This window comes from Dermacentor albipictus, chromosome 7 (genome assembly GCF_038994185.2).
Source record: "Dermacentor albipictus isolate Rhodes 1998 colony chromosome 7, USDA_Dalb.pri_finalv2, whole genome shotgun sequence".
Classification (NCBI taxonomy): domain Eukaryota; kingdom Metazoa; phylum Arthropoda; class Arachnida; order Ixodida; family Ixodidae; genus Dermacentor; species Dermacentor albipictus.
The window spans coordinates 142,870,412-142,898,033 of record NC_091827.1 but is presented as its reverse complement, the minus strand read 5'-3'; the positions used below and the strand labels follow the sequence as shown (position 1 = coordinate 142,898,033).

Below are 27,622 nucleotides of genomic sequence, written 5' to 3'. Positions count from 1 at the left end.
TAAATATTTTATATACTACTGGGAGTAAGCTAATGGGTCTATAATTTTTTAATTCTTTAACATCTCCCTTTTTGTGGATTAGTATAATGTTTGCATTCTTCTAGTTTTCTTGGACCATTGAAGTAAATAGACACTCCATATAAAGAGCCGCCAGTTTTACAAGCATTATGTCTGCTCCATCTTTAATTAAGTCAACTGTTATTCCATCTTCTCCTGCTGCTCTTCCTCGTTTCATGTCTTGCAAGGCCCTTTTGACCTCATCGCTAGTTGTAGGAGGAGTTTCTGTATCCTGTTAAATACTGCTTCGAATGGAAGCATTCTGACTCCTCTGGGCACTGTACAGGTCAGTATAGAATTCTTCCACTGCTTTTACTATACCTTCAAGATTTCTGGTGATATTACCCTGCTTCTCTTTTAGTGCATATTCTATCTTATCTCTTAAGATGGACACTTTCATTTTTGTCGTTTCTTTATTAGGTCCTTTGTTACTTCGGAGAGCTTGCCTACTGTTTGCCTTAGAGCCTTGCCTCCTCTGAAGCCAGCCTAGTTATGGTTTCATTCACTGCCACTATGTCATCTTCATCTCTCTGTTCTAAGGCTGCATATTTGTTTGCAAGTACCAGCCTGAATTTGTCGGCTTTTATCCTTACTGCCTCTAGGTTGATTTCTTCTTGACCAATTTTACTTTTTCTCTCTTCAAATTGAGGTGAACCTTAGCACTCAGTAACCTATGATCACTGCACCTAACCCTACCTATCGCTTCTATATCCTGCACTATGCTGGGATCACAAGAAAGTAGGAAGTCAATTTCATTTCTTGTTTCACAATTAGGGCTTTTTCCGGTCCACTTTCTGTTGCTACACTCCCTGAAAAAGATGTTGATTATTCGAAGCTTATACCATTCTGCGAATTCTAGAATTCATTCCATTCTGCGTTCCTCGAATTCTGAATTATTCTGTGTTCCTAGAATTGACGCCGTAGTTGCCAATTGCTTGTTCATCAGTATGCTTTTTCCCTACCTTTGCATTGAAGTCGCCCATTACTACAGTATACTGAGTTTGCGCTTTTCTCATCGCTAATTCAACATCTTCATAGAACTGATCTACTTTATCATCATTGTGACTGGATGTTAGAACATAGGTTCATACTACCTTTAATCTGTATCTCTCACTAAGTTCGATTACAACTACTGCTACCCTCTCATTAATGCTGTAGATTTTGTCAATGTTGCCCGCTACGGTATATTGTCACGTGGTAGTGACGGTGAAGAAAGAAGCAGTACGGTGGAATACAAACTAGCTTTTATTGGGCGAACCTGTGCCCACAAAACAGACTAAACTTATAGCACAACGAAAGCGGCGAACACGCTCGGCGATCGTCGAAAATCTGATCAGCGGGTCAAGCGCGTCGGCTTTTATAGAGCAGTCGTCGAATGTTCCAGACTAATCGTTGGGACCCGCATGCCTTCTACAATGTTCTACACCATTCGCGTCAAGCGATGAAATCAGATAACACAAGGTTCGGCGACAACAGACCGCGCATAGAAGCATCGATAGCTTTCCAGAAGGTTCGGATACATGCAGGCGCGTCCCGCGCTGTGCAATAACATTTGTTAGGCGGCCAAACGTGGTCGCCCGATAAAGATAAGTATACGTGTCATTACCCCCCTCTTAAAGAGCATCGACCCGATGCTGCAAACAAACGAAAGTAATAAATAAGCACTCGTTGCAAAGAAAACAAAATAAGGGAAGTTCGTTAGTGTCCGTAAAACGGTTTAAGACGCACCACATGGACCACTTCAGGTCGTGCGCGGCGCCGCTGTGAATGCGAAATGCTGTCTGGCACGACCTGATAGTCCAGTGCGCCAATACGTCGGATGACCTTGTAGGGTCCGAAATAGCGTCGCAGTAGTTTCTCACTCAGTCCTCGTCGGCGTATCGGGGTCCATACCCAAACACGGTCGCCGGGCTGGTACTCGACGAAGCGTCGTCGGAGGTTGTAGTGTCGGCTGTCGCTCCTCTGCTGGCTCTTGATTCGCAGGCGGGTGAGCTGTCGGGCTTCTTCGGCGCGCTGGAGATAGCTAGCGACGTCAACGTTCTCTTCGTCAGTTACGTGCGGCAGCATGGCGTCAAGCGTCGTCGTCGGGTTCCTGCCATAAACCAGCTTAAACGGCGTGATCTGTGTTGTTTCTTGCACCGCCGTGTTGTACGCGAAGGTGACATACGGCAGGACCGCGTCCCACGTCTTGTGTTCGACGTCGACGTACATCGCTAGCATGTCGGCGAGGGTCTTATTCAGCCGCTCCGTAAGACCATTCGTCTGCGGGTGGTAAGCCGTTGTCCTCCTGTGCCTTGTCTGACTGTATTTCAGAATGGCTTGGGTGAGCTCTGCTGTAAAGGCCGTTCCTCGGTCGGTGATGAGGACTTCTGGGGCGCCATGTCGCAGCAGGATGTTTTCGACAAAGAATTTCGCGACTTCGGCTGCACTACATTTCGGCAGTGCTTTTGTTTCAGTGAAGCGGGTGAGGTAGTCCGTCGCCACGACGATCCACTTATTTCCGGTTATTGACGTCGGAAAGGGTCCCAGCAAGTCCATCCCTATCTGCTGGAATGGTCGGCGAGGAGGCTCGATTGGCTGTAGTAATCCGGCTGGCCTTGTCGGCGGTGTCTTGCGTCGCTGACAGTCTCGGCATGTTCTGACATAACGGGTGACGTCGGCGGTCAGGCGCGGCCAATAATACTTTTCTTGTATCCTCGATAGTGTCCGGGAAAATCCGAGGTGTCCAGCGGTCGGATCGTCATGTAGGGCGTGCAATACTTCTGGACGAAGTCCTGACGGGACAACAAGAAGGTAATTGGCGCGGACTGGTGAGAAGTTCTTATTCACGAGTAGACTGTCTTGAAGCGTGAAGGAAGATAATCCGCGCTTAAATGCCCTGGGGACAACGTCGGTGTGCCCTTCCAAATAATCGACGAGGCCTTTAAGTTCCGGGTCCGCTCGTTGTTGTTCGGCGAAGTCTTCCGCGCTTATTATTCCAAGGAAGGCGTCGTCATCCTCGTCATCTTGCGGCGGCGGGTCAATGGGGGCGCGTGATAGGCAATCGGCGTCTGAGTGTTTTCGTCCGGACTTGTATGTTACAGTGATGTCGTATTCTTGTAGTCTGAGGCTCCACCGTGCTAGCCGTCCTGAGGGATCCTTTAAATTCGCTAGCCAACACAAGGCGTGATGGTCGCTGACGACTTTGAATGGCCTGCCATATAGGTAAGGGCGAAATTTCGCTGTAGCCCAAACGATGGCGAGGCATTCCTTTTCGGTTGTAGAATAATTGCCTTCCACTTTTGACAACGACCGGCTAGCGTAAGCTATCACGTGTTCATGTCCATCTTTTCTCTGGACCAGGACGGCGCCGAGGCCTAGGCTACTGGCGTCAGTGTGGATTTCGGTATCGGCGTTCTCGTCGAAGTGCGCAAGTACGGGCGGCGACTGCATGCGTCGTTTGAGTTGTTGAAATGCCTCGGCCTGCGGCGTTTCCCACTTGAACTCGACGTCACATTTAGTTAGCTGCGTCAGCGGCTCAGCGATGCGTGAAAAGTTCTTGACAAATCGCCTGTAGTAGGCACACATGCCAAGAAATCTACGCACTGCCTTCTTGTCGATGGGCTGTGGGAACTTTGCTATGGCAGCTGTCTTCTGCGGGTCGGGGCGGACTCCAGATTTGCTGATGACGTGGCCTAAAAATAGAAGCTCCTCGTAAGCGAAGCGGCACTTTTCCGGCTTCAGAGTAAGTCCTGATGTCCTGATGGCCTCTAGTACTGTTGCTAGCCGCCTAAGGTGAACGTCGAAATTTTCGGTGAAGACGACGACGTCTTCCAAGTATACGAGACAGGTCTGCCACTTCAATCCTGCTAAAACCGTGTCCATCACGCGCTGGAACGTTGCAGGCGCCGAGCACAGTCCGAATGGCATAACCTTGAACTCGTAGAGGCCGTCTGGGGTGATGAAGGCGGTCTTTTCGCGATCTCTTTCGTCGACTTCTATTTGCCAATAGCCAGACGTGAGATCCATGGACGAGAAGTATTTAGCGTTGCAGAGCCGATCCAATGCGTCGTCTATCCGTGGGAGGGGGTATACGTCCTTCTTCGTGACCTTGTTCAGACGCCGATAATCGACGCAGAAACGTAGGGTTCCGTCCTTTTTCTTTACCAGAACAACAGGGGATGCCCACGGGCTTTTCGATGGCTGGATGATGTCGTCGCGCAGCATTTCCTCGACTTGTTCTCTTATAGCTTCACGTTCTCGCGCCGAAACTCGGTAAGGGCTCTGACGGAGTGGTCGAGCGCATTCCTCGGTGATTATGCGATGCTTGGCGACTGGTGTTTGTCGAATCCTCGATGACGTCGAAAAGCAGCCTTTGTATCGTCGGAGCAGACTTCTGAGCTGCTGTTGCTTAATCATAGGGAGATTTGGATTAATGTCGTAGTGTGGTTCAGGAACCATGGTCGTCGGGGTAGATGCGGCGGAATCCGAGAGGACAAACGCATTGCTTGTTTCCAGAATTTCCTCGATGTACGCGATCGTCGTGCCCTTGTTGATGTGCTTGAACTCCTGGCTGAAGTTTGTCAGCAACACTTCAGTTTTCCCTCCATGCAGTCGAGCGATCCCTCTTGCGACGCAAATTTCACGGTCTAGCAGTAGACGTTGGTCGCCTTCGATGACGCCTTCTACGTCAGCGGGTGTTTCGGTGCTGACCGAAATAACAATGCTGCAGCGAGGCGGGATGCTCACTTGATCTTCAAGCACACTCAAGGCGTGGTGACTACGAGGGCTCTCCGGCGGCATTGCTTTATCTTCCGACAGCGCTACTGACTTCGACTTGAGGTTGATGATTGCGCCGTGTTGGTCCAGGAAGTCCATATCGAGAATGACGTCTCGTGAACACTGTTGGAGGATAACGAAGGTGGCAGGGTAAGTCCGGTCATGAATGGTTATTCTTGCCGTGCAGATCCCAGTCGGCGTGATGAGGTGTCCTCCAGCGGTGCGAATCTGAGGGCCTTCCCATGCGGTCTTCACTTTCTTCAACTGGGCGGCGATGTGTCCACTCATTACGGAGTAATCGGCTCCTGTGTCCACTAAGGCGGTGACTGCGTGGCCGTCGAGAAGCACGTCGAGGTCGGTGGTTCTTTGTCTTGCGTTACAGTTAGGTCTCGGCGTCGGATCACGGCTGCGTCGTGTTGAACTGAAGCTGGAACGTCGCGTCGTCAAGTCGTCTTTCGTCGGTGTAGTTTTGGCTTCCAGACTTCGTCGGGACGGCGGCGTGTCGTCATTAGGTCGTCGAGATGGTTTCTTCGTCGTCTTCGTCGGCGGCGGAGGATCTTCGTCAGTTCGACGAACAGCAACCGCACCTCCATCGGTTAATGCTTTTAGTTTTCCGGGTATGGGCTCGCTGACCGGCCCCGGGCTGGGCCAGTGTATGGTCGGCGCTGCGGCGACAGGTAGCGGCCTGGTGATGGCGAACGCGATGGTCGTCGAGAGCTCCACTGAGTAGCGGCGAGGTAATCGGCGATATCGCGTGGGTGCTCGCCAAGCTGTGGACGCGGTGCGTTAACGGCGAACCCTCTCAGTCCCAAGTCGCGGTATGGGCATCGGCGGTACACATGGCCGGCTTCTCCGCAGTGATAGCAGAGCGGGCGGTGGTCGGGGGCTCGCCAAATGTCTGTTTTCCTCGGGTAGCTGCGCTGGGCGACGGGTGGGCGTGCTGGCGGCGGCGGCAGTGGTCGACGGAATTGCGGTGTTGCAGGACCTTGGCGCGGTCACGCAGGAGGGCCTTGACGGCGGGCGACGGCGGCGGCGTAGGTCATTGCTTCCGGCTGCGGTGGTTCTGGTTGCACCTCAGGAACTCCAAGGGATCGGTGCACCTCTTCTTTCACGATGTCGGCGATAGAGGCCACTTGAGGCTGCGACGAAGGCAAGACCTTGCGCAGTTCTTCACGCACAATGGCCCTGATAGTCTCACGCAGATCGTCCGTGGCCAGTGATTGGATTCCTGCGTAGTGGGTAGAGCTTGTACGGCGGTTAAATTGCCGGTTCCGCATTTCGAGTGTCTTCTTGATGCTGGTGGCCTCGCGAAGGAACTCTTCTACGGTCTTCGGTGGGCTTCGTATCATTGCGCCGAAAAGTTCTTCCTTCACACCACGCATGAGAAGGCGGACTTTCTTCTCCTCCGGCATATCCGGGTCGGCATGGCGGAACAGACGTTTCATTTCTTCCGTGAAGATGGCGACGTTCTCGTTAGGTAGCTGCACTCGGGCGTCCAGCATGGCTTCGGCCCTTTCCTTGCGCACGACGCTCGTAAAGGTGCGCAGGAAGCCGGTACGGAAGAGGTCCCATGTCGTCAAGGTCGACTCCCCGTTCTCAAACCACGTTCTGGCGGCATCTTCTAAGGCAAAGTATACATGCCGCAGCTTGTCGTCGGAGTCCCAGTTGTTAAAAGTCGCGATTCGTTCGTAGGTCTCCAACCAGGATTCTGGGTCTTCAGTCGCTGCTCCATGGAAGGTCGGTGGGTCCCGAGGTTGTTGTAGGATAACGGGGGACGCTGGGGCAGCCATTGGGGTTGTTTTGACCACGATCTTCTTTGTCGACTCAGGTAGAAGTCCGTGCTCTGGGGGCAGTCCTTGCAGTCTGCGGCTAGCACGCTGGTCTTCGGCGATGTTAGTTTTGTCCTTGGGCTTTGGGCTTGGATCGCGGCTTTGCGGGGGCGCTCGGTACATGAACGCACCAGCACCTCCACCAGATGTCACGTGGTAGTGACGGTGAAGAAAGAAGCAGTACGGTGGAATACAAAACTAGCTTTTATTGGGCGAACCTGTGCCCACAAAACAGGCTAAACTTATAGCACAACGAAAGCGGCGAACACGCTCGGCGATCGTCGAAAATCTGATCAGCGGGTCAAGCGCGTCGGCTTTTATAGAGCAGTCGTCGAATGTTCCAGACTAATCGTTGGGACCCGCATGCCTTCTACAATGTTCTACACCATTCGCGTCAAGCGATGAAATCAGATAACACAAGGTTCGGCGACAACAGACCGCGCATAGAAGCATCGATAGCTTTCCAGAAGGTTCGGATACATGCAGGCGCGTCCCGCGCTGTGCGATAGCATTTGTAAGGCGGCCAAACGTGGTCGCCCGATAAAGATAAGTATACGTGTCAATATTCTTATGGATTAGGAATCCTACCTCGTATTGCTTCTTATCTGGGATACCTCTATAGCAGAGGACATGGCCGTTATTCAGTAATGTGTAAGCCTTACCAGTTCTAATCTCACTAAGGCCAATAATATCCCTAGCAATATCTGATAGTTCCTCAAAGAGTCCTGGTAAGCTAGCTTCACTCGACAGAGTTCGGTAATTAAAGGTTGACAGCATCAGTTTCCATTGGTGGCCTGTCCAGACTTGGAGATTCTCAACGCCCTCTGTTGCGTTACAAGTCTGACTGCTGCCTTGGACAGGTGCTCTGCAGCGGCTGGGGAGTGAGGGCCATGGGTTAATTGTAGGAATTATGAGGGAGGTAGCGGCCACATACTGCACCAGGGAACCCAATTCCTGTTGTGGTGAGGGAGTGTCTTTGTTGAAGCTTAGGGGCCTTCCTAATTTGGTTGTACCTGTATTTGTATAGCCCCACTCGCTCTCAGCACTTTTTGCTGGTGTCAGGAAGTTGAAGTCAGGCACACCATCGTTGGATGCTTAAAAAAATTTACATATAAAGAGAGAGGATTCGAGCTTTCGACTATCGCGACCAAGCATTCGACATAGCTCAGCCAGATAATCCCGCAGGCGGTGAAGCTACCTTATCACCGAAACGTACAGCCCTGAGGGCCCTACATGCCCAAGAGATCTGTTGATTTACCCGCCCTCTGCGGGTTTTCCTGATGGTCATAGGTTGCACGATATAGTGTCAATTGTTGGTGGTCCTAACATTGTGGTTCGCAAATCTCATGTGCGCATGTGGCCTTGAGCGTGCCTAGGTACACAATATATTTGCGGTGAATTTTAACAGCACTTAAAACTTGTGTGAAAATAAATGAGAAAAGGAAAAAAGTTTTCAGCGCTTAGAGAGAAGCCCCAAGCCGCTTGTCACCCACTCGACCTTGTGCCTGCCTGCCTTGACCATCCGAAACTTCTGCTACTGGGTGAAAATTAAGAGTGGCTAGACAAGCCGTGCAGAACAGTACGACTATGCGCCTCCCGCACAACAGACGACCTTGACAGTTCCTAGGCGACTTTGGCCTTTCTACAGCTTTGGACAGCGCCTATACTACCGATGAGGAAGTAGATCCGTTTTATGAAGATGCTGATTTAGCGATGAGAAAAATGCAAACCCAATATACTGTAGCAATGGGCGACTTCAATGCAAAAGTGGCGAAAAAGCAGGCTGGTGAACAAGCAATTGGAAACCACGGTGTTAATTCCAGATATGCTAGAGGAGAGATGCTGGTAGAATTCACAGAAAAGAAGGAACTGCGAATGATGAACAACTTTTTAAGGAAGCGCAGCAACAGAAAGTGGACCTAGAAAAGCCCTAATGGTGAAACAAGAAATTAAATTGATTTCATACTTCTACATCTTGCACTATGCTGATCCTAGCATAGAGCAAGATGTAGAACTGATAGGCAGGGTAAAGTGCAGTGATCATAGGTTACTGAGGGCTAGGATTCACCTCAATTTCAAGAGAGAAAGAGCTGAATTGATCAAAAAGAAACAGGTCAACCTAGAAGCAGTAAGGGTAAAAGCAGACAAATTTAGGCTGGTAATTGCAAACAAATATGCAGCCTTAGAACAATGAGATGACGATGATGACATAGAGATAAGGAATGAAATCGTAACGAGGCTGGCATTAGAGGCAGCAATTGAAGTGGGAGGCAAAGCACCACAGCAACCAGTAGGCAAGCTCTTCCAAATAACCAAGGATCTAATAAAGAAACGACAAAAAATGAAAGTGTCCCAACTCAAGAGATAGGATAGAAGTTGCAAAACTGTTAAAACTGATCAACAAGGCAAAAACAAGGGATATTCAAAATTATAACATGAGAAAGACTGAAGAAGCCATAAGAAATGGACGCCGCCTGAAATCAGTGAGAAGGAAACTTGGCATAGGACAAACCAAGATGTGTGCATTTGAAGATAAGCAGGGTAATATCATCAGCAATCTCGAAGGTATAGTAAAAGCAGTGGTAGAATTCTATACTCACCTGTACAGTACCCGGAGGAATCAGAATGCCTTCATTCAAAGCAGTGATTAACAGGATACAGAAACTCCTCCTATAACTAGCAATGAGGCCAGAAGGGCTTTCAAAGACATGAAACAGGGAAGAGCAGCAGGAGAAGATGGAGGAGACATATTGCTTGGAAAACTGGCGGCTCTCTATACGAAGTGTCTATCGACTGCAAGGGTCACAGAAAATTGAAACAATGCAAACATTATACTAATCCACAAAAGGGAGACGTTAAAGAATTGAAAATTATAGGCCCACTAGCTTACACCCGGTAATATACAAAATATTCACCAAGACAATCTCCAATACAATAAGAGTGACACTGGACTTAACACTCCTGTCTGTCTGTCAACCAAAATAATAGGCAGGTTTCAGGGAGGGATACTTTACAATGGATCACATCCATGTCGTTAGGTAATTGAGAAATCCGCAGAGTACAATCAGCCTCTATATATGGCTTTCATAGATTAGGAAAAGGCATTTGACTGAGTAGAGATACGAGCAGTCATAGAGGCATTATGTAATCAAGGAGTACAGACGATTTACGTAAATATCTTGAAAAATATCTAGAGATTTCACAACTACCTTAATTCTCCACAAGTAGGAAGTTACCTATAAAGAAAGGGGTCAGACAAGGAGACACAATCCCTCCAATACAATTCACTGCGTGCTTGGAACAAGTATTGACGCCATTAAATTGGAAACAATGTCATCGGCAACCTTCGGTTTGCCGATGAAATTGTTTTATTCAACAACACTGCGGATGAGTTACAACAAATGATTGAGGATCTTAACAGAGAGAGTGTAACAGTGGGGTTGGAGATTAATATGCAGAAGACAAAGACAATGATGAATAACCGGGCAAGGGAACAAGAGTTCAGGATCGCCAGTCAGCCTCTACTCTGTGAAGGAGTACGCTTACCTAGGTCAATTAATCACAGGGAACTGGGATCATGAGAAGGAAATTCATAGAAGAATAAAAATGGGTTGGATCGCATACAGCAGACATTGTCAGCTTCTGACAGGAAGCTTAAAATTTTCATTGAAAAAGAAGATGTATAATCAGTGCATTTTACCAGTGCCGACATATGGGGCAGAAAAATGGAGACTGACAAAGAAGCTTGAGAACAAGGACCGCACAAAGAGCGATGGAACAAAGAATGCTAGGCCTAACCTTGAGAGACAGAGAGCAGTTTGGATCAGAGAGCATACGAGTATAGCTTATATTCTAATTGACAGTTCTAATTGAAAGAGAAAAAAATGGCCACTGGGTAAGTCATGTAATGCACAAGTTAGATAAACCTTGGACCATTAGGGTTACAGAATGGGTATCAAGAGAAGGGAAAGTGCAGTAGAGGACAGCAGAAGACTAGGTGGTGCGATAAAATTAGGAAATTCGCGGGCGCTAGTTAGAATCAGTTGGCACAGGACAGGAGTATTTGGAGATCGCAGGAAGAGGCCTTCGTCCCGCAGTAGACATAGAATAGGCTGATGATGATGATGACCTCATCACCATCGTGGCTGGATATAGGAGGGTAGGTTTGTACTACCTTTAATATATATGTGTTATTAATCCTTCGAGGGTGAATGACGTAAATATACAGCGCTGAAAACGAAGCCCAAAATGGTTGAAGGCTTATATTTACAGTGCTGTCTGTACTTTTAAAAAGCGCGCTGATTTCCAAACTTTTTCTTTTCTGTCATGTGTTGCCACTATGTGGGGTTAAAGGGAATTTTTTTCGCACGCCTCCCTTTCTCGGTTTTTGTTGCACGGTTTGTTATAGCACTAGTTCGCTGCCGCGCGTCTATATAATACTGCTCACGCATTGGTGCACACGTGGGCGGGTGGCGGTTTGGGTATTCTTCCACGGGTGGTTTCGGGTTCTTGCGCTGAAAAAGTGTTGGCTATCTCGTTACTGATCACTCAAAGGGTGACCGCTTGTTTCTCGCTTGTTTAGTGCTCACGAAGGTGCGCAAAGGAAGGATGCCACCGTACATGCATTTCCATTGCTTTTCCTTCGGGGGGGGGGGGGGGGGGGGGGGGGGGGGGGGGGGTAGACTGGCGAGAACTAATTGCCATTGGTTGGTGATAAAATGAAATGAAGATTAACGGAAGTTTGTCATGTTTTGCTTTTTTGATGGGCACACAACCACACAGTTTTCTTGAGTCCGCGAACCTACGCAGTTCGATTACGCGAAGCATGTACATATTAGTGTAAGAGCAGGAACATTCGAGTCTTGCAAAATATTCTCGTGTGTGCATTTTCAAAGCCTTGAACTATAACAATGTATTCAAATTTTCAATTCTGATAAGTTTATTTCCTTTTTATAGTTATTAATGAAGAGTACATATTTACCAACGCAAAATATTTTTTTCTCACTTTACTGTCACCCTAGAAAAATTGCGGTGAATTTTTTTTGAAGTAAGTCCCTAAGAAGAATTGGAATCTGCAATAAAGAAAATTGACCCTAGGCGGTCGCATATGGCGAAAAAATCGACCCTGAAAGGGTTAAGCTTGATTACGACTACTGCTACCCTGTCATTAATGCTGTAGTATTCGTCAATGTTGCCCACTATGTCCTTATGGATTAGGAATTCTACCCCATAATGCTTCTTATCCGGCAGACCTCTATAGCAGAGGACATGGTCGTTAGTCAGCACTGTATAAGCTTCACCACTTCTAATCTCACTAAGGCCAATGATATCCCAAACAATGTCTGACAGTTCCTTAAGGAGTCCTGCTAACCTGGCCTCACTCGAGAGAGTTTGGCTGTCAAAGGTTGACAGGGTCAGTTTCCATTGGCGGCCTGTCCGGGCCCACAGATTCTTAGCACCCTCTGCTGCGTTACAGGTCTGACTGCTGCCTTGGTCAGGTGATTCGCAGGTGCTGGGGACTGCAGGATATGGGTTAACTGTACGAATCATGAGAACGGTGTTGCCGAATACTGCACCAGGGGGCCAATTCCTGTTCTGGAGAAAAAGTGTTTTTGTTGAAGCTTAGGGGCTTTCCTAATTTAGTTGTACCTGGATTAGGACTCGCTCTCGGCACCTTTTGTCAGTGTCAGTCGTCCCTCCAAGCCTGCAGAAGTAGAGCACTAGAGAAGGTCAAAATCAGGCATATGTGTAGCAAGCACGTGATGCCCCCTCAGGCATAATGTTTGTTTGCCGCCAGGCTCGGTGGCCTGCCAAGCTCGGCAGGCAACATTGGTCACCACACTGCAATAAACACCGACGAGCACGGCTGCTCGGCGGTCAGTCATGGTTCAGCACCACCATGCTGTGGAGCGTCCGTCTATCGGAGGTTGCCTCGAGCCCTCCCTTGTTCACGATCCCGGGTGGATCGTGACACTGGCAACGAGTACCCACGGATCGTCCCACGCTGCCGCGAGCGGTGAAACACCGCCCGCCGTTGCTGCTGCCATGCCGCTGTACGGAAGGCTCGAGCCGTTTGAGGGAGATGGGTCCGCCTGGCAAATTTATGAGGAACAAGTCCACGTGTTCTTCCGGGCAAACGACACACCCAAGGGCAAACAGTGGGAAATTTTCCTGGCCAACTGCAGGACCCACGTCTTCAGCCTCTTGCTCGACCTTCTCAAGCCAGCCAAGCCGCACGTTAAGACACTGGGGGAGCTGCTCACCATACTGCGCTCGCATTTCAACCAAGCACCATCCACACTAATAGAGCGTTTTTGCTTCAACAACTGGAGCCACCGGTTGGAGAGACCCTCGGGCAGTTTGTTGCTGCGCTACACGGGTTAGAGTGCTTGCGCTATTGGGGACCAACTGGACTCACTGCTCCAGGACCCTTTCGTCTGCGGATTCAACAACCCCGCCATGCAGACGCGACTCCAGAAGCTTCCCGACCCCTCGCTGGAGGATGCGGTGAAGGCTGCGCTGGTAATGGAAGCTGCCACCAAGGACGCCGCTAAGATTTCTCGTGCGACTGGCTCACCGTTGGCGGAAGCAGTGGTCAAAAAGCTGGCGGCAAAGGGCAGTACTTGCGGTCACTGTGGTGGTGCCCACTCCCCCTCACAGTGTCAGTTCTCTCAAGCACAATGCTTTACGTGCGGGAAAACTGGGCGCCTGGCACGTGTATGCCGAAGGGGGAGGACGAACAGCAAGCAGCAGCCTCATTCAAGCCCAGGTACCACACAAGCCCGCGGCCAGGGTAGCCGTCGCAAGGGTATGCGGCGGGGGCGTGCGGCAGCAGGTTCAAGTTTTCTTTGTATGCGCTGTAAGTGACGATTGAGATCAAGTTCTTCCGCAGCCAGGTTCCACGTCGTGGCCGAGAACCTGCTGTTTTTCGACATGTGGCACACAGGCTTTGTACCGTCGTCTGTGCCGCCGTTCATGCCGACCATCGAAATCTGCGGGCACCCCTTTCCCATGGAACTGGACACAGGGGCCAGCGTGTCAGTAATGGCCGGGAAACTCTTCAAGCGTACTTTCCCTGGCACGTCCATCGAGGCTTTGAGCATGCTGCTGCGCAGCTACTCTGGGCAACTCACCCAGGTTCAGGGTCAGGCACAGGCCAGCATTCGCTTTGGTGACAGCAAGGCAACCCTTCCTCTTTACTTAACGAGGGGTCGTCACCGACGCTGCTGGGCCGAAACTGAATTCATGCACTGGGCGTTTGTATGCCAGAGTACCAGGAACCCAGCGTGCCAGGAACCCAGTCGTGCCCAACGTCCTGGCACGACTGCAGGACACCGGCCTCAAGCTCAAGCTGGAAAAGTGCGTTTTCCTAGCTCCTAGCGATGAGTACTTGGGATATGTCATTTCCCAGGCAGGCCTAGCCCCGTCTCCCCCCAAAGCTGATGCTGTGCTCAAGACACCTAAGCTCCAGAACAAGAAGGAGCTTCAGAGCTACCTGGGCCTCATCAACTTCTACAGGAGTTTTCTGCCGAACCTGTCGGAGCATCTACAGCCGCTCCATTTTCTGCTTCAAGATGGTCAGCAATGGGTCTGGAAGAAGCAGCAGGACCGGCCCTTCCAGCGCAGCAAAGAGCTAATCACCAAGGCTACAGTGCTGGTGCATTTCGATCCTGCCAAGCCTGTTGTCCTTACCGTAGATGCGTCACTGTACAGTGTGGGAGCAGTCCTGGCACACCAGGACAAAGACGGCCAGGAACCCCCTGTGTCGTTTGCTTCTCGTCGGCTTCATGCTGCAGAGCAACGTTACAGCCAGCTGGACAAGGAAGGTTTGGCCCTCATGTTCGGTGTCGAATGCTTCCACCAGTATCTGTGGGGCTGGAAGTTTGAGGCAGTCATGGACCATAAGCCGCTGTTGGGGCTGCTGGGGCCTGACAAGGCAGTTCCTGTGCAGGCATCACCTCGAGTGGTACGCTGGGCCTTGAGGCTGGCAGCTTGCAGTTACCAGCTGGTTTACCGTCCAGGAAAGGACCTGGAACCTGCTGATGCCCTGAGCCGCCTGCCCCTGCCGGAGGGGCCTGATGCTGTGCCAGAACCCGCTGAAGTGTTCATGATGGAACACGCGTACCTAGAGGTGCTCTCCAGATCTGCAGTATCTCAAGCGACCAACCGGGACCCAGTCCTGTCTCAGGTGGTCAAGGCGGTGTCCCGTGGAGAGGAATTCGTGCAGCAGGCCTATAGCCACAAGGCCGCTGAGCTGAGCTTGCAGCAGGGCTGCCTACTGTGGGGTTCAAGGATGGTGATCCCACAAAGTCTCCGGTCCAGGGTTCTGCAGTTGCTGCACGCGGGTCATCCTGGCGTAGAAAAGACAAAGATGGTGGCCCGGTCCTATGTTTGGTGGCCTGGCCTGGACCAGGACATCGCTAACTTGGTGCAGAGCTGCCAAGTCTGCCAGGAGCATCAGCAAGCCTCGCGTCATGTGGAGATCACCCCCTGGCCATTCCCACAGAGACCGTGGTCCAGCCAACAGGTGGATTTTGGGGGACCCTTCAAGGGCCATTACTTCCTGGTGGTGGTGGACACCTTTTCAAAGTGGGTTGAGGTTCTACCTGTCACCACTCCATCAGCAGGCACGACCATTGCAGCGCTACGACAGGCCTTCGTCGCCCAGACGTTGCCGGATGTCATCGTGCCTGACAATGGTCCTGCTTTTGCCAGCACAGAGTGCCTGGCCTGGCTGACAAAGACCGGAATCCACCGGATGATGGTTCTGCCATACCACCCTGCTTCAAATGGTGCAGCCGAGCGGGTGGTGCAAACCACCAAAGGCAAGCTGAAGAAGCCAGACTGGGGATTTCGGGACGCAGATTGCCCGGATACTATTTCAGTACCAGACCATGCCCCACAATGTCACTGGCTGTGCCCCCTGTGACCTCCTGCTGGGTCGGATGGTCAAGACACCCTTGGACGTCTTGCATCCGGACCTCCAATCCACGGTGCTCTTCAAGCAGCTGAAGCAGAAGCTGGCTGCTGACCAAGGGTGCCGTCCCAGGCCTTTGCCAGAGTCGGGAGCTCCAGTTTTCGCCAGGAACTTCCGTCCTGGCCCACCCTGGTCTGCCAGGCAGGTGGTGTCTCCTGCCGGCACCTCATCGCTGCTCGTGCACATGCCAGACGGGGCTATGTGGCAGAGACACGCTGGCCATGTCAGGCCTCGCCTCAGGACCTGGCCAGCACCCTTGACTGCCACTTCTGAGTTCCAGCCCGCAGGAGGACTAGTGGCAGCACCAGTCACTTCCAGTGGAGCACCACCCACCTCGGAGGCGGCAACCGTAGCCAGTGGTGTGGCACCCGTTGGACCGGTGTCGAGCTCGGCGCCACTCGCAAGGCCGACTACTACGAACCCTCCGGATGGAGCAAGGCTGGCTCAGGCAGCACCTGGCGTTGCCACACCCAACCCATCAACACCGGTGCCCAGGCGGAGTACTCGACGGCAGAGGCCACCGTACCGTTACTCGCCTGGATAGCAGGCACCGTCGACCCAGCTAGGGTGGAGGCAGAGCCTCGTATTTTGAACATGGACATTTGTTTTTTATTTAACAAACATACTGGGGGTTAGGGGGTGTAGCAAGCATGTGACGCACCCTCAAGCATAATGTTCGTTTGCCACCAGGCTCGTTAGCCTACGAAGCTGGGCAAGCAACGTTCATCACCGCACTGCAATAAACACCGACGAACACGGCTGCTCGGCGGTCAGTCACCGTTCAGCACCACCACGCTGCGGAGCGTCTGTCTATCGGAGGTTGCCTCGAGCCCTCCCTTGTTCACGAACCCGGGTGGATCATGACAACAGCATCGTCAGATATATATATATAAAAAAAAAGGATTCAAACTTCTGACTATCGCAACCAAGCATTCGACATAGCTCAGTCAGCTAATCCTGTAGGCGGTGAGGCTATCTTATTGCCTAAAAGTACTGTAAAAACTCGCATATATTATGAACCTGCATACAGTACGAGGTAAAATTTTTGGGACGCAAAATGGAAAAAGTTTTATTCCCATTTAATACGAGTTAGGAAAACTCGAGGAAAACATTTATTTAAATTGCATTCTGCACTTAATCACTGAGCTCTCTTCGGATAGTTCCTTGTCGGACATATCTTCCAAGAGGTACTCATCCTCTGTGCCATCCAACGCATTTAAGATGCCACACTTGAATGCGTGACGCACAAGGTCCTCTGGTATGCTGGCCCATGCGTCCACAATCCACTTGCATAGTTCAGCTGGCGAAACTCGCTTCAGCCACCCAGTCGGCATCACTGCAGGCTCACCCGAACGCATCCAATTTGCGTAACACCGCTTGATTGCGTCCTTGAATGCCTTGTTCACGCAAACATCTAAAGGCTGCAGCTGAGATATCATCACACCTGGGACAACGACTTCCGTACTGGATTCACGCTACAGCCTCTTCACTGAGTCAGTTAAATGGCAACGAAATGCGTCCAGCACGAGGATGGATGGGAACAACAACAGTGCGCCGGGGAGCCTGCACCGGACGGACTTTCTCCAGTCGAGCAGAAGATTCTCGTTCACCCAGCCTTTCTCATGGCATCTCACGACCACATTTTTGGCAGCTCCTCACCTTTAGGCCCTGTACTGCGCTTGAAGACGACATAGGGCGGAAGCTTGCGTCTGTCTGCCGTGCACGACAACATGGCGGTAACTTGCGTTTTCTCGTTGCCAGTGGACCGCACATGAAATTGTTTAGAGCCCTTTTCGTGTATGGTGGGGGACGATGGCATGTCCAGATAAACCGGTGTTCGGTCAGCATCATTGCCAATTTGCCCTAACTGGAAGTCTTTTGACATGCTCAACAAAGTAACATGGCACTGGAAAGCCACAAGCAGCTGTTCGAACGATTCGGGCAGCTTTTGCGAAATTGAAGTTCAGTGGCATAAGGAAAAACCAACACGGCCCATGTAGCAATAAATCCAGTGCTTGCTCACTTTGAAGGCGGAGCTCGGTAGCACTTTTTCTCTTGCAAGCTCCTTAGCTTTTGCCTGCAAAGCTCCACGCTGACAGCTAGATGCGAGGCTCGCTGCAGGCATGCGAACTCCGTCAGGGCGAGTTCGATTTCCGGGAATGTACCACTCTTTGGGCCGCGAAAGCTTCTTCGCGTCCCGCTGCCCGTAAAAAAAGGCTTCCTCCTGTCGACGCCATCCACAAATCATCATCATCATTTATTATTCCCTTAAGGGTCCCTTCGACGACATTACATAAGGGAGGGGAAACAGCGATGTTAAAGTGCCAAACATCAGCTCAAAAGGAAAAAATGCAAACAAAGGCAACAGAAAAAATAAATAATAAACTGTAGAAAACATCAGGTATAAACAGAACAATGAAAATATCTCAAACTGAGTAGCAATAAATTAAAAGTAAAGCGTACACGTAAATGTGAAACATGCTAAACATAAGTGGCAAAAAAGAAGAAAAGGAAAATAGGCGATGACACAAGCAAGACGGATTGCTGGGAGAGGAAATGTGAGGAAAAGTGGCTATTTTGGGTTGAAATGGTCCGATAGTAACTGTCTAAATTTGGAGGGATTTGACTCTAAAACCAGGGCTTCGGGAAGATTGTTCCATTCTTTTATGGTGATGGGGACGAAGGATTTGTTGAAGGCGTTGGAAGAACCATGCAAACGCTGTATACTAAGGGAGTTAAACAAATGGTGAGATGAGTGTATCGGAGCATGTAATAAGTTCTTGTGCAGTGCAGGAAAGTTAAGTATAATTTATGAAAAAGACAGAGCATTGCCAGTTTCTGGCAGAGTGCTAGGGGTTCGAGTCCGAGAGTCAATTTCACGTCAGTAACGCTGTGCCAAGGTGAGTACTGGGAAGTTATGAAGCAGGCTGCCCGGTTCTGAATGGCTTTGAGCGATTGAATCAAGTAAACCTGGTGAGGGTTCCATATGGCTGAGGCATACTCCATTTTAGAGCGGATGTATGTTTCGTATGCTAGTTGCCTGATGGATGGAGGGGACATAGCCAGAGATCTTCGGATGAAACCAAGTGTTCTGGAAGTGTTAGCACAGAGTTTCGTGATATGGTCCACCCAAGTTAGCTTGTTAGTTATTTCGACTCCTAGGTACCTGTATGAGTTTGTTACTGATAGCGCCGTGGAGTTCAGCGAGTACGGGAAACGGCTAGTGGAAAGTTTACGTGAAATGTGCATGCATTTGCATTTCGAAATATTAAGCTGCATAAGCCAGTCAGTACACCATTTCTGGATTTTGTTTAGGTCGTCTTGTAATGATTCCTGGTCAGTATTATCGGAGATGCGGCGATAAATGACGCAATCGTCCGCAAAAAGACAGACGGATGACGAAATCCCAGATGGCAGGTCGTTGATGAAAATTAGGAAGAGAAGCGGAGCAAGGACGGAACCCTGGGGAACTCCAGAGATAACGTCCGTAGTTTTAGACGCATGGCTGGCGATGACTGTGAACTGTGAGCGGTTAGTTAAAAAGCAGCGAATCCAGGATAAGATAAGAGGGTCGAGTGATAAGCATGCAAGTTTACACAATAGACGTTCGTGAGGAACGCGGTCAAATGCTTTTGAAAAATCTAAGTAGATGACGTCTGTTTGGAATGAAGAATCTAAATTAAGGTGAAGATCGGTTGTAAATTCGAAAAGTTGGGTTTCGCACGAGAAGCCTGCCCTGAAACCATGCTGCTTGGGGAAGAAGAAAGAATTGTGATCGAGGTGATTAGCAATAAGGGAGTAGAGTATATGTTCGAAGAGCTTACATGAGATGCATGTTAGTGAAATGGGACGATAATTAGAGGGGTCAGCACAGTCGCCGCTTCCTCGTTTGATGCTTCCCTCGTTGATGCCAAACTGCCTCCCGGCTCCACTGTTGCCGCTGTCCTGTGCGGCTAAAATAGCCTTTCTCTTGAAAGCAGGTACTGTTTTTGTGGTCCGGACAAATTGGTCCTTCAATGCAGAATAGAAAAGATGCACTTCGCGAAGCATGGTTTACACATGTGCTGTCATGGTGCGCACTCAACAATAATGAAACAATGCTGTATTCACGCGGTAATAACGAAACCAAGCTGTAGCCACATAGCAATAACGAAGTCAGAACTTCTAGCCCAAATTTCCGACTTAAATTTTTGTTCGGATATGCATTTAGTACGAGGCGAAAATTCGGGACGCTAATAATAGGAAAAAACCTAGTATTATACGCAGGTTTTTACAGTACAACCCAGAGGGCCCTACATGCCCAAGAGATCCGTCGCTTTGTCCGCCCTCTGCGGGTTTTGCTGGTCGTCATAGGTTGCACGATATAGTGTTAATTCCCAGTCATCCTAAAATCATGGTTCGCGAGTGTAATGTGCACATGTGGCCTTGAACGTGTCTGGGTACACAATATATTTACGGTGTTTTAACAGCACCAAGAACTTGTGTGAAAAAAATGAGAAAACAAAGTTTTCAGCGCTCACGGAGAAGCCCCGAGTCGCGTATCGTGCGCTTGCTGTCGTGTCTGCCTGGCTCTTGGCGTAACATTTTTGAAATTGACATAAAAAACTAATCGCATATTTGTAATGAACACACATGATTGAATATTCCCAGAAAGTTTCATGTGACTAGAGTCGATAACAAAAATGTTTGTACTAGATGCTATGTCGCCCCTTAAGGAGAGACGCGGGTCTTGAAACGGCAAAAAATCACAAAAAAGTCGATTTTCTGAAAAGTGCATTTTTGCCATGTTTATACATTCAGGAATGCCTCTGAGAAATCCAGAAGCTAAATTTTATCAGAAAATAATGAAAAATCGCACTTATACGGGCCAGGGTGGACGCGAAATTAGCAAAAATTGGCTAAACATGTTCGAACTTCGCGCCGCCGCCATTTGCGAATATGGTGGCCGGTGGCCGGCGGCCGCCATTTTGGGCTTGTTTGGAAGCTGTTTTCCTTGTGCACATCTTGCGCCGGTTCAAAACGGCGTCGGTGAAGGGAAACCGTTGCTACTACATCATTTCTGTCACGATCCACCCGGGTTCGTGAACAAGGAAGGGCTTGAGGCACCCTCCATTATACGGACGCTTCGCAGCGTGGTGGTGCTGAACGATGACTGACCACCGAGCAGCAATGCTCATCGGTGTTTATTGCAGTGCGGTGACCAATGTTGCCTGCTGAGATTAGCAGGCCACCAAGCCTGGCGGCGAATGAATATTATGCCTGAGGGGGCGTCACATGCTTGCTACGCACACCCCCTGTGTGTCTCGCTCCTATTGTTCTCGCTCTACTTGGCGCCCGTTTGACTGCTTTCGTGTTTTGCTACATTTGTTTGACAGGTTTCATTGCACCGCTGTGTCTACATTTGTTCAGCCGCTTGCTTCGCGACAATGTTAGATAAGGTGTCCATTTCGATGCCAGAATGGCTGGAGAAGGTCGTCATCTCAAGGCGACTAAACGTAAAGCGTTCGCGAAAGCGGCCGTGGAATGCGCGACGGAAGGCGGCTAGGCATGTCATACTGCAGGAGTTGCCGGTTGCTGCTGCTGCCTGGAGATTCTGCCGTACCAAGTTCCAAGCTGCAGCCCGGCATGTCTAACGTCAATGCTTCGTCCGCCCATGCCTCGTGTGTTAGCACAGATCATGTAGACACAGTTTTCTTCACGACCGAAGAAAGTAGCGACTGCCGGAAAACGCTCATGGCGTCGCAGTCTGCAATGGAGCGAAAGTTCGAGCTGCTGGGTGCCAACACGAAAAAGGACATCAATGATAGCAGAACTGAATTTGCGATTGTGGGTTTGTCGTACAAGAGTTCGTTGGATGGGTGCAGCAAGAAAGTGGTGATGCCTTCAAAGGACCCTGCCAAGGAGTATGGGCTCTCGGCAGATTTTGACTACTGTTGTAGAAGTCGCAGGCTGATTTTTTCATCGTTGGGTGCTTCTGTCGTTGCGATGATAGATTGGATTTTTTTTTTTTCCATGTACTGCTCCAGGAGGGCACCTGAGATTATAGTAACGCTTTGTCTAAAGGTACATTGGACATACTTGCTTTGCTGCTGTTTCACCAGCTTTGCGGCTCCCACCTACAGATTATTGCACATGTTTTTGCAGAAGGACGTTTACAGTCGCCGACTGATTTTCCAGACTCCAAAAATTCGCACTGCTTCGCGGCACCGCCATTCTCCCCATAGACCTTAATGTATAACAACTGCCAAAAGTTCGGACACCTTGCAACCTCTCGTCTGATTTTTCGGACACTCCTTGAGCCGACTCGATCGAGAGCACCATGCACAGACTCTGACCGGTGCATGGTTCGACTTGCTGAATGCCATTCTATTTTGAAAGGAGCCTCCTTGCTGCCACACGAAGTGGTGCTATTGCAAATCCCCGCTCATCACCAGTTCCGGTTTCAGCTTAGTAAACCATGTCAAGACAATCCAGCAGCTGGTTTATTTCTCCGCACACGACGCTGCGAGTATGCCACGTTTTTCGTTTGTGTGACTGGTGTCGGCATGGTGGTGTTTGCTTTGTGTGCTGTGTCGAGGTTCCAGTGATCCAACGCGGCGTACGGAAACATCGCGTCAAGTGTCTAATGGTCCCGACAGTGCCCACGCAGACTGCACTGGGGAATGCCCACAAGCAGGTGCCGGGAGGCCTAAGATTTGTCGCCTTTCGATGTGCTCCCTACTGACGTGGAAAATGTTCTGCCGAGACCTGCGCAGTGGTTGCATTGCGATTCCGGACACTGTCTCATTTGACACTTTCACAGGTGCTGGCACTGCTGTACTGACATGCGCAGAACTCGACCACGGCGAGAGCATTCGTCAGGTTTCTGCTGCACCGCCAGACAATGACTCCGAGTCGGAAGATGACGCACAATGTGCTACGCTGCCGTCGCATGCAGAGCGTGTACAAACAGTGACTGTGCTTTCAGCCGCCTATTGTGACCGTACGACCCTCTCCGAGATTCAGGATTATCTGATTGCGCATAAACGGAACAGCGTGCAACGGCGCGTTCACAATTTCTTTAAGCCTACTGCCGAGCCAGAATAAGTGCATGGAAATAAAGGATTTTTTTTTTCTTCATCTGCTTTTTCGGACACCTCTTTATTCGGACATTTCTGCAGACAGCAGTACCCATGAGGTCCGAATAAAGGGTCGGCGACTGTATTTAGCTCAAAGCATACGAAAAGCAATGACACGAGCAAAGATACTGCTCCAGGAGAACAGGCCTGGTCTCTGCTGCAGCCCTTACTGCTACCACGGGAAAATCGGTGAAGCTTGTGCTGAAGTGCTCCACCTGTGGCATGCGCGAATGGTGCACCGAAGCCTTGCAAAGGCTCATCGGAGGCTTCGCAATAAGGACTACACGAATAGAAATGCTGTGACAAGCAAGCTTGCAAAAAGGCACAAGCCAGCAACAGACTGCCTACAGTCCTGGGCTACTATGGGTCTAGGTGCGACCTGTGCTGAATGCACAATTGTGTGAATGTGCAAAAGATAGTTTTTGTTTATCTGAAATCTGCTATTTTATGTGCCAGAACCACAATATGATTATGGATGAATTTTGACCACCTGGTATGCACAAAACGTGTACATGCACTTTTTACATTTTGGCTCCATCGAAATGTGGTTGCTACCGCTGGGATTTGATCCAGATATTTTGTTGCAGCCACAACCTTTTCTCAAGGGACATATTTTGTTCTGGCCATGAACTCTGTGCAACTTTATCTGCACAGAAGTGCCATTTGTGTGCTTCCTGTTCGACAAGGATCTAAAAGAGAAATGTGAAGTGGGTGCTGCTAGCTTTCTCGCATTGCTTTCAATGACGATGCATGATGTTGCAACAAATATTTCAGTGTTATTTTTGCACAGTGGCTACATACATGTCATGAACTTGGTGCTGAAGGACAGCGCTACATGGTTATGCAATTCTTATTGCCATATTGCTAGGCCAATAAAAGTTTCAGTGAACTGAAAGTTTACATTACTTTTCTCAGTTTCATTTCTTTCGACATTGCATACTGCCTTAATGGAGAATCTTCGTATGTTCTTTCTACGTACAAGCAAAATGTTAGGTATCAATATATTCGTATTCATCTAGCTGGTGATGCTATCTATTTATTTCTAAAGTGGTCTGCTAAATTTTAATTGCCACCAATTGTAAATAAACATTAGCAAGGATATTGCAATCAAGTTTACATTTTGTTTTTTTTTTTGCATCTTAAGTGCATTGAGAACAATATAATTACCATCACCGGCTACAGCTACTCTCTGGCATTCTTGCCATATACATTGCTTTTGCTTTGGACAAAGTAACGTTTTTGAAAAGTCCCGTAAGAAATCGACTAAACCCACATGGGTTCCAAAGCCAATTTTGTCAATTTTGGTATGAATTGAATGATATTGAACAGTATTCAGTTTTTTTTCTGCTGATTGCAAGTATCTAATTACATTTTGTATATCTGCATTAGAACAAACAATACCAAGTTTTTAATATAGAAATTTAGTCGATTTCTTGCGGGACTTTTCAAAAACTACTTTTACAGAGGGCCTCCACCTGGTCCTGCCAGCCATCAAAGGTGCCGGTCTCTCGAAGCGGGCATCATAACTGCTGCGTCGTTATAAGGTCGCGAATGAATGGAGTGTGAAAGGCCGCAGGGTGCTGCAGCACTGCGACATCTGTCACAAGCGCAGCAAAAACGGTGTCCATTCAAAGAAAATGGCAAGTTGCGACTTGGGTCGACTTGTCTATGGATTGGACCTCAACATAAATGTACAGGCTGCCAATGCAATGTTAAAGACTGCAGGATTTAGAATGTTTGTTTTAAAATGGTCAATTTTGGCATTATTCAAATGCAACGCGACGGTGTACAAGGAATGGGGATCATGAAAAAGGTTGCATTACGATCAAGTGAATACGGTGCTCATGCTCTGGTTTCGACACAAGATCTTAATGAAAATTTGGTTATGAAACAGTAGTCAATCTACCTACACCCCTTAGCCGACCGGCGACAAATTCGGATGAAAGCTGAGCTCTGGACAGGCATCACAGCGAGAGCTCACCTTGATGGCGGGCAGAAGGCGCTCCAGCAGCTCCCGTTCCTTCTTGTGGTGCTCGTCCAATAACCGTTGCTGCAGGCTCTGCGCACACACATTTCAATGGATGTGCAGATCGACTCAATGAAGGGACCATTTTCTAAAAACAACTTCCGGGGTTTTACGTGCCATAACCACAATCTGATTATGAGGCATGCAGTAGTGGGGAACTGTGGATCACATTTTGACCACATGGGGGTCTTTTCAATGTGCACCCAAAGCAAGGCGCGCGGGCATTCTTGCATTTCACTCCCCCCCAATGGAAATGCAGCCGGGATGGGACTTGGGCCGAGCAGACCAACAGCGAGGCGAGGGCTGTTCTCTACAGCGGCCTAATGAATCCCACGGACTACACTGAGCTTGATGTCTCAAAATTCCGACATAAATGCAGGAAACCTAAAGAATAACATGCACTAGAGTTTTTGGTATGCTGGGGGGTATATTACGGAGAATTTTCAGTTGCGGATAATTCAGCAAGCCAATTACAAATTGATTACCGTGGTGGTAATCAATTTTACCACCATGGTACCGGTATTTGAGTAAAATCCAACTTTTACTCAAATACCATTTCATTGTTGTCTTTTTGTACTCTCCGTGGTCAAAAACAACCAAAGTGAACAATTTGTTACAATTCATCTTGCTGCAAACAAATCAATGTGATTTTCAAATGAAGCCACTGCCTTCTTGGCTAGCGCAGCCTGCTGCAGATTATGCCAAGATGTGGCTGTGCAGATAGCCCTGCATAGCCCTGGCAGACACGCACTCACCTTCCCCCCACTCGCATCCACGGAAAATTGGACCTTGCCTGCCAGCAGCTCTCTGTTGCTGAGGTGCATTCACAGGTAGCCCCATGTCATTTAGGCATTATCTGTACCCACTGCAGTTTCCATTTACTGCCTCGATATACCTTTGCAGCAGTAGAGAAATTTTCGTGTATGGATGAACCTCGCAAAACCAATTTCAACATAACTAAATTCCCGATATAACAAAGTATTTGACTTTTTATAATTTCTTGTTTATTGAACACTATGTACAGAACCTCGATACAGTAAAACCTCGTTAAGCCGTACCCACTTAAGGGGAGAGGCTACCCTGGAGACCAAACTTTTTTATTTTTTAAAATATCCAGATGAAACTTTCAGGGTACGTTCACACTACCGAACAATGAGGAAGTACCCAGTTTCGAGAAGATGTGTTTATTAGTTCCAGAGTTATTGAGGTTTAACTAGGTGGTTCATGTATATGCCTGAGGAAGAGCCTGGAGAAATCCCAAGACATCGTAAGAACCTGAAATTCACTCTGATGATCCCTTGATAGATATCCCAGGCGGCTACAAAGCCCTTTCTTTAATTTCCCCTCCAAAAAATTTTAACACAACTTTGAATTTGATGTAGCCAGTAATGAACACGTTCATCAAAAATTAATTGCATATTGTAAGTTAACTGCACCAGCTTTAAAAACAAGATAACCTTGTTACACCCTGGCAAAGTCATTCAGGAACAGAATAAACACGGCAGACAAACCTGAGGAGCAGTTCTTGAGATATCGCCTTCCCCAGCACCACTGCTAGCAAAAAAATCAATTCTGAGAAAACAGGCCTTAAAGTTGAACACATGTGTTTTTATTAGAAAGCTCCAGCAGAGCTTCTAATTAGCTCTTGCGGCTCCAGACACGCTCAATGTGTTGGATTCTTGACTGGTGACAGCCGACAGCACAGTTCTGCCACTGCAAGCGTCTACACAGTCAGCACTCACCGCGGAAGATTGGAAGTTCGACGCTCGGACAAGTCGCATATCGTGCATTCGCGCACAGACCATCGCACTGTCTTGGCCTTGGTTGCGCCAGCACTGCGTGCAACAAAGCACTGGCAAAAGAAAAAGAAAGGAAAGCTGAGAAAATCTAAAAGATGGTGTAAGGCGATGAGCAGCTCGCAAGCAGACGTCTGTTGAGGCAGACGGAACAAGGGGCAACAACGACGCAAGCGCGGCGGGCGCAGCATCGAACGGAGCAGCCGCTGCCACCACTGCCTGCGCAGCAGCCGATGGCAGGTGCACTTTAGTTCAGTTCAGTTTATTATCTTAAAAGTCTCCTGTAGGGGGCATTACATAAGGGTTGGGTTTTTATAAGATAGCGAAAACATCGTGAGAAATAATTATTTACCAAACTGGTCGGTTACGAGTTCAGTGAACGAAGGTGAACAAGTGGTATTAGCGATGTTGGTGGGAAGGCCGTTCCAGTCTGTGGCGGTACGGAAGAAAAAGGAGGCTGTGAAGGTGGTTGTCCGTGCACGTGGGTGCGCTACTTGAAGTGGATAGCCCACGGGGTTTGAACGTGCGGCTCCGGCCAATCAGCGCTCCGCATCGCATCGCGGGAAAACGCCAATAGTGCCTCAACCGCGCCGACGATGCCCTTTTGCAAGGCGGTAGGTAAAACAGACACAAAGCATTCACGGTCAAAACAACACCAAGATGGCACAGGCAGGCCGCATGGGCCGGAAATGGCAGGTACGCAGGCGAAGTTTGACTTCATTTTGGCATTCTTTCGTGCACCGTGGTGGCCTCAAAAGTATTTGTACTTTGCAGTTGAATTAGGTGCTCATGATTACAGAACAGGTAGTTTATGAGACATACAACCCAAAAATATTGTTTTTCAAAAATAGACTTTTTCGCTATTCTTCAGTTTTCGAGGGCCGCGTCCCCCCTTAAACGTGGGTCCTAATAACTTATTTCTTATTTTTGGGTGAATCTTTAATAAACTCCACTATCTGGGGTAATTTTTCGTGCTGATTTCAGACCTAGTTGATGTTCGCCTCGATGTCAGTGAGGGAAACTTGAAGATATTGTGGATGTCGCGAAGTCACCTTACGGTA

At 49.0% G+C, this 27,622-nt stretch overlaps 1 protein-coding gene across 14 annotated transcripts in view; it reads right to left on the bottom strand.

Moving 5' to 3' along the window:
* LOC139047307 (ribosome-binding protein 1-like) overlaps positions 1-27,622 on the bottom strand; it is a 396,181-nt gene that overhangs the window by 177,791 nt on the left and 190,768 nt on the right. For all 14 annotated transcript variants that reach the window (XM_070521128.1, XM_070521124.1, XM_070521121.1 and 11 more), the window contains one exon: positions 24,721-24,798. In XM_070521128.1, the coding sequence (XP_070377229.1) occupies positions 24,721-24,798 (78 nt within the window). The remainder of the gene's footprint in view (positions 1-24,720; positions 24,799-27,622) is intronic.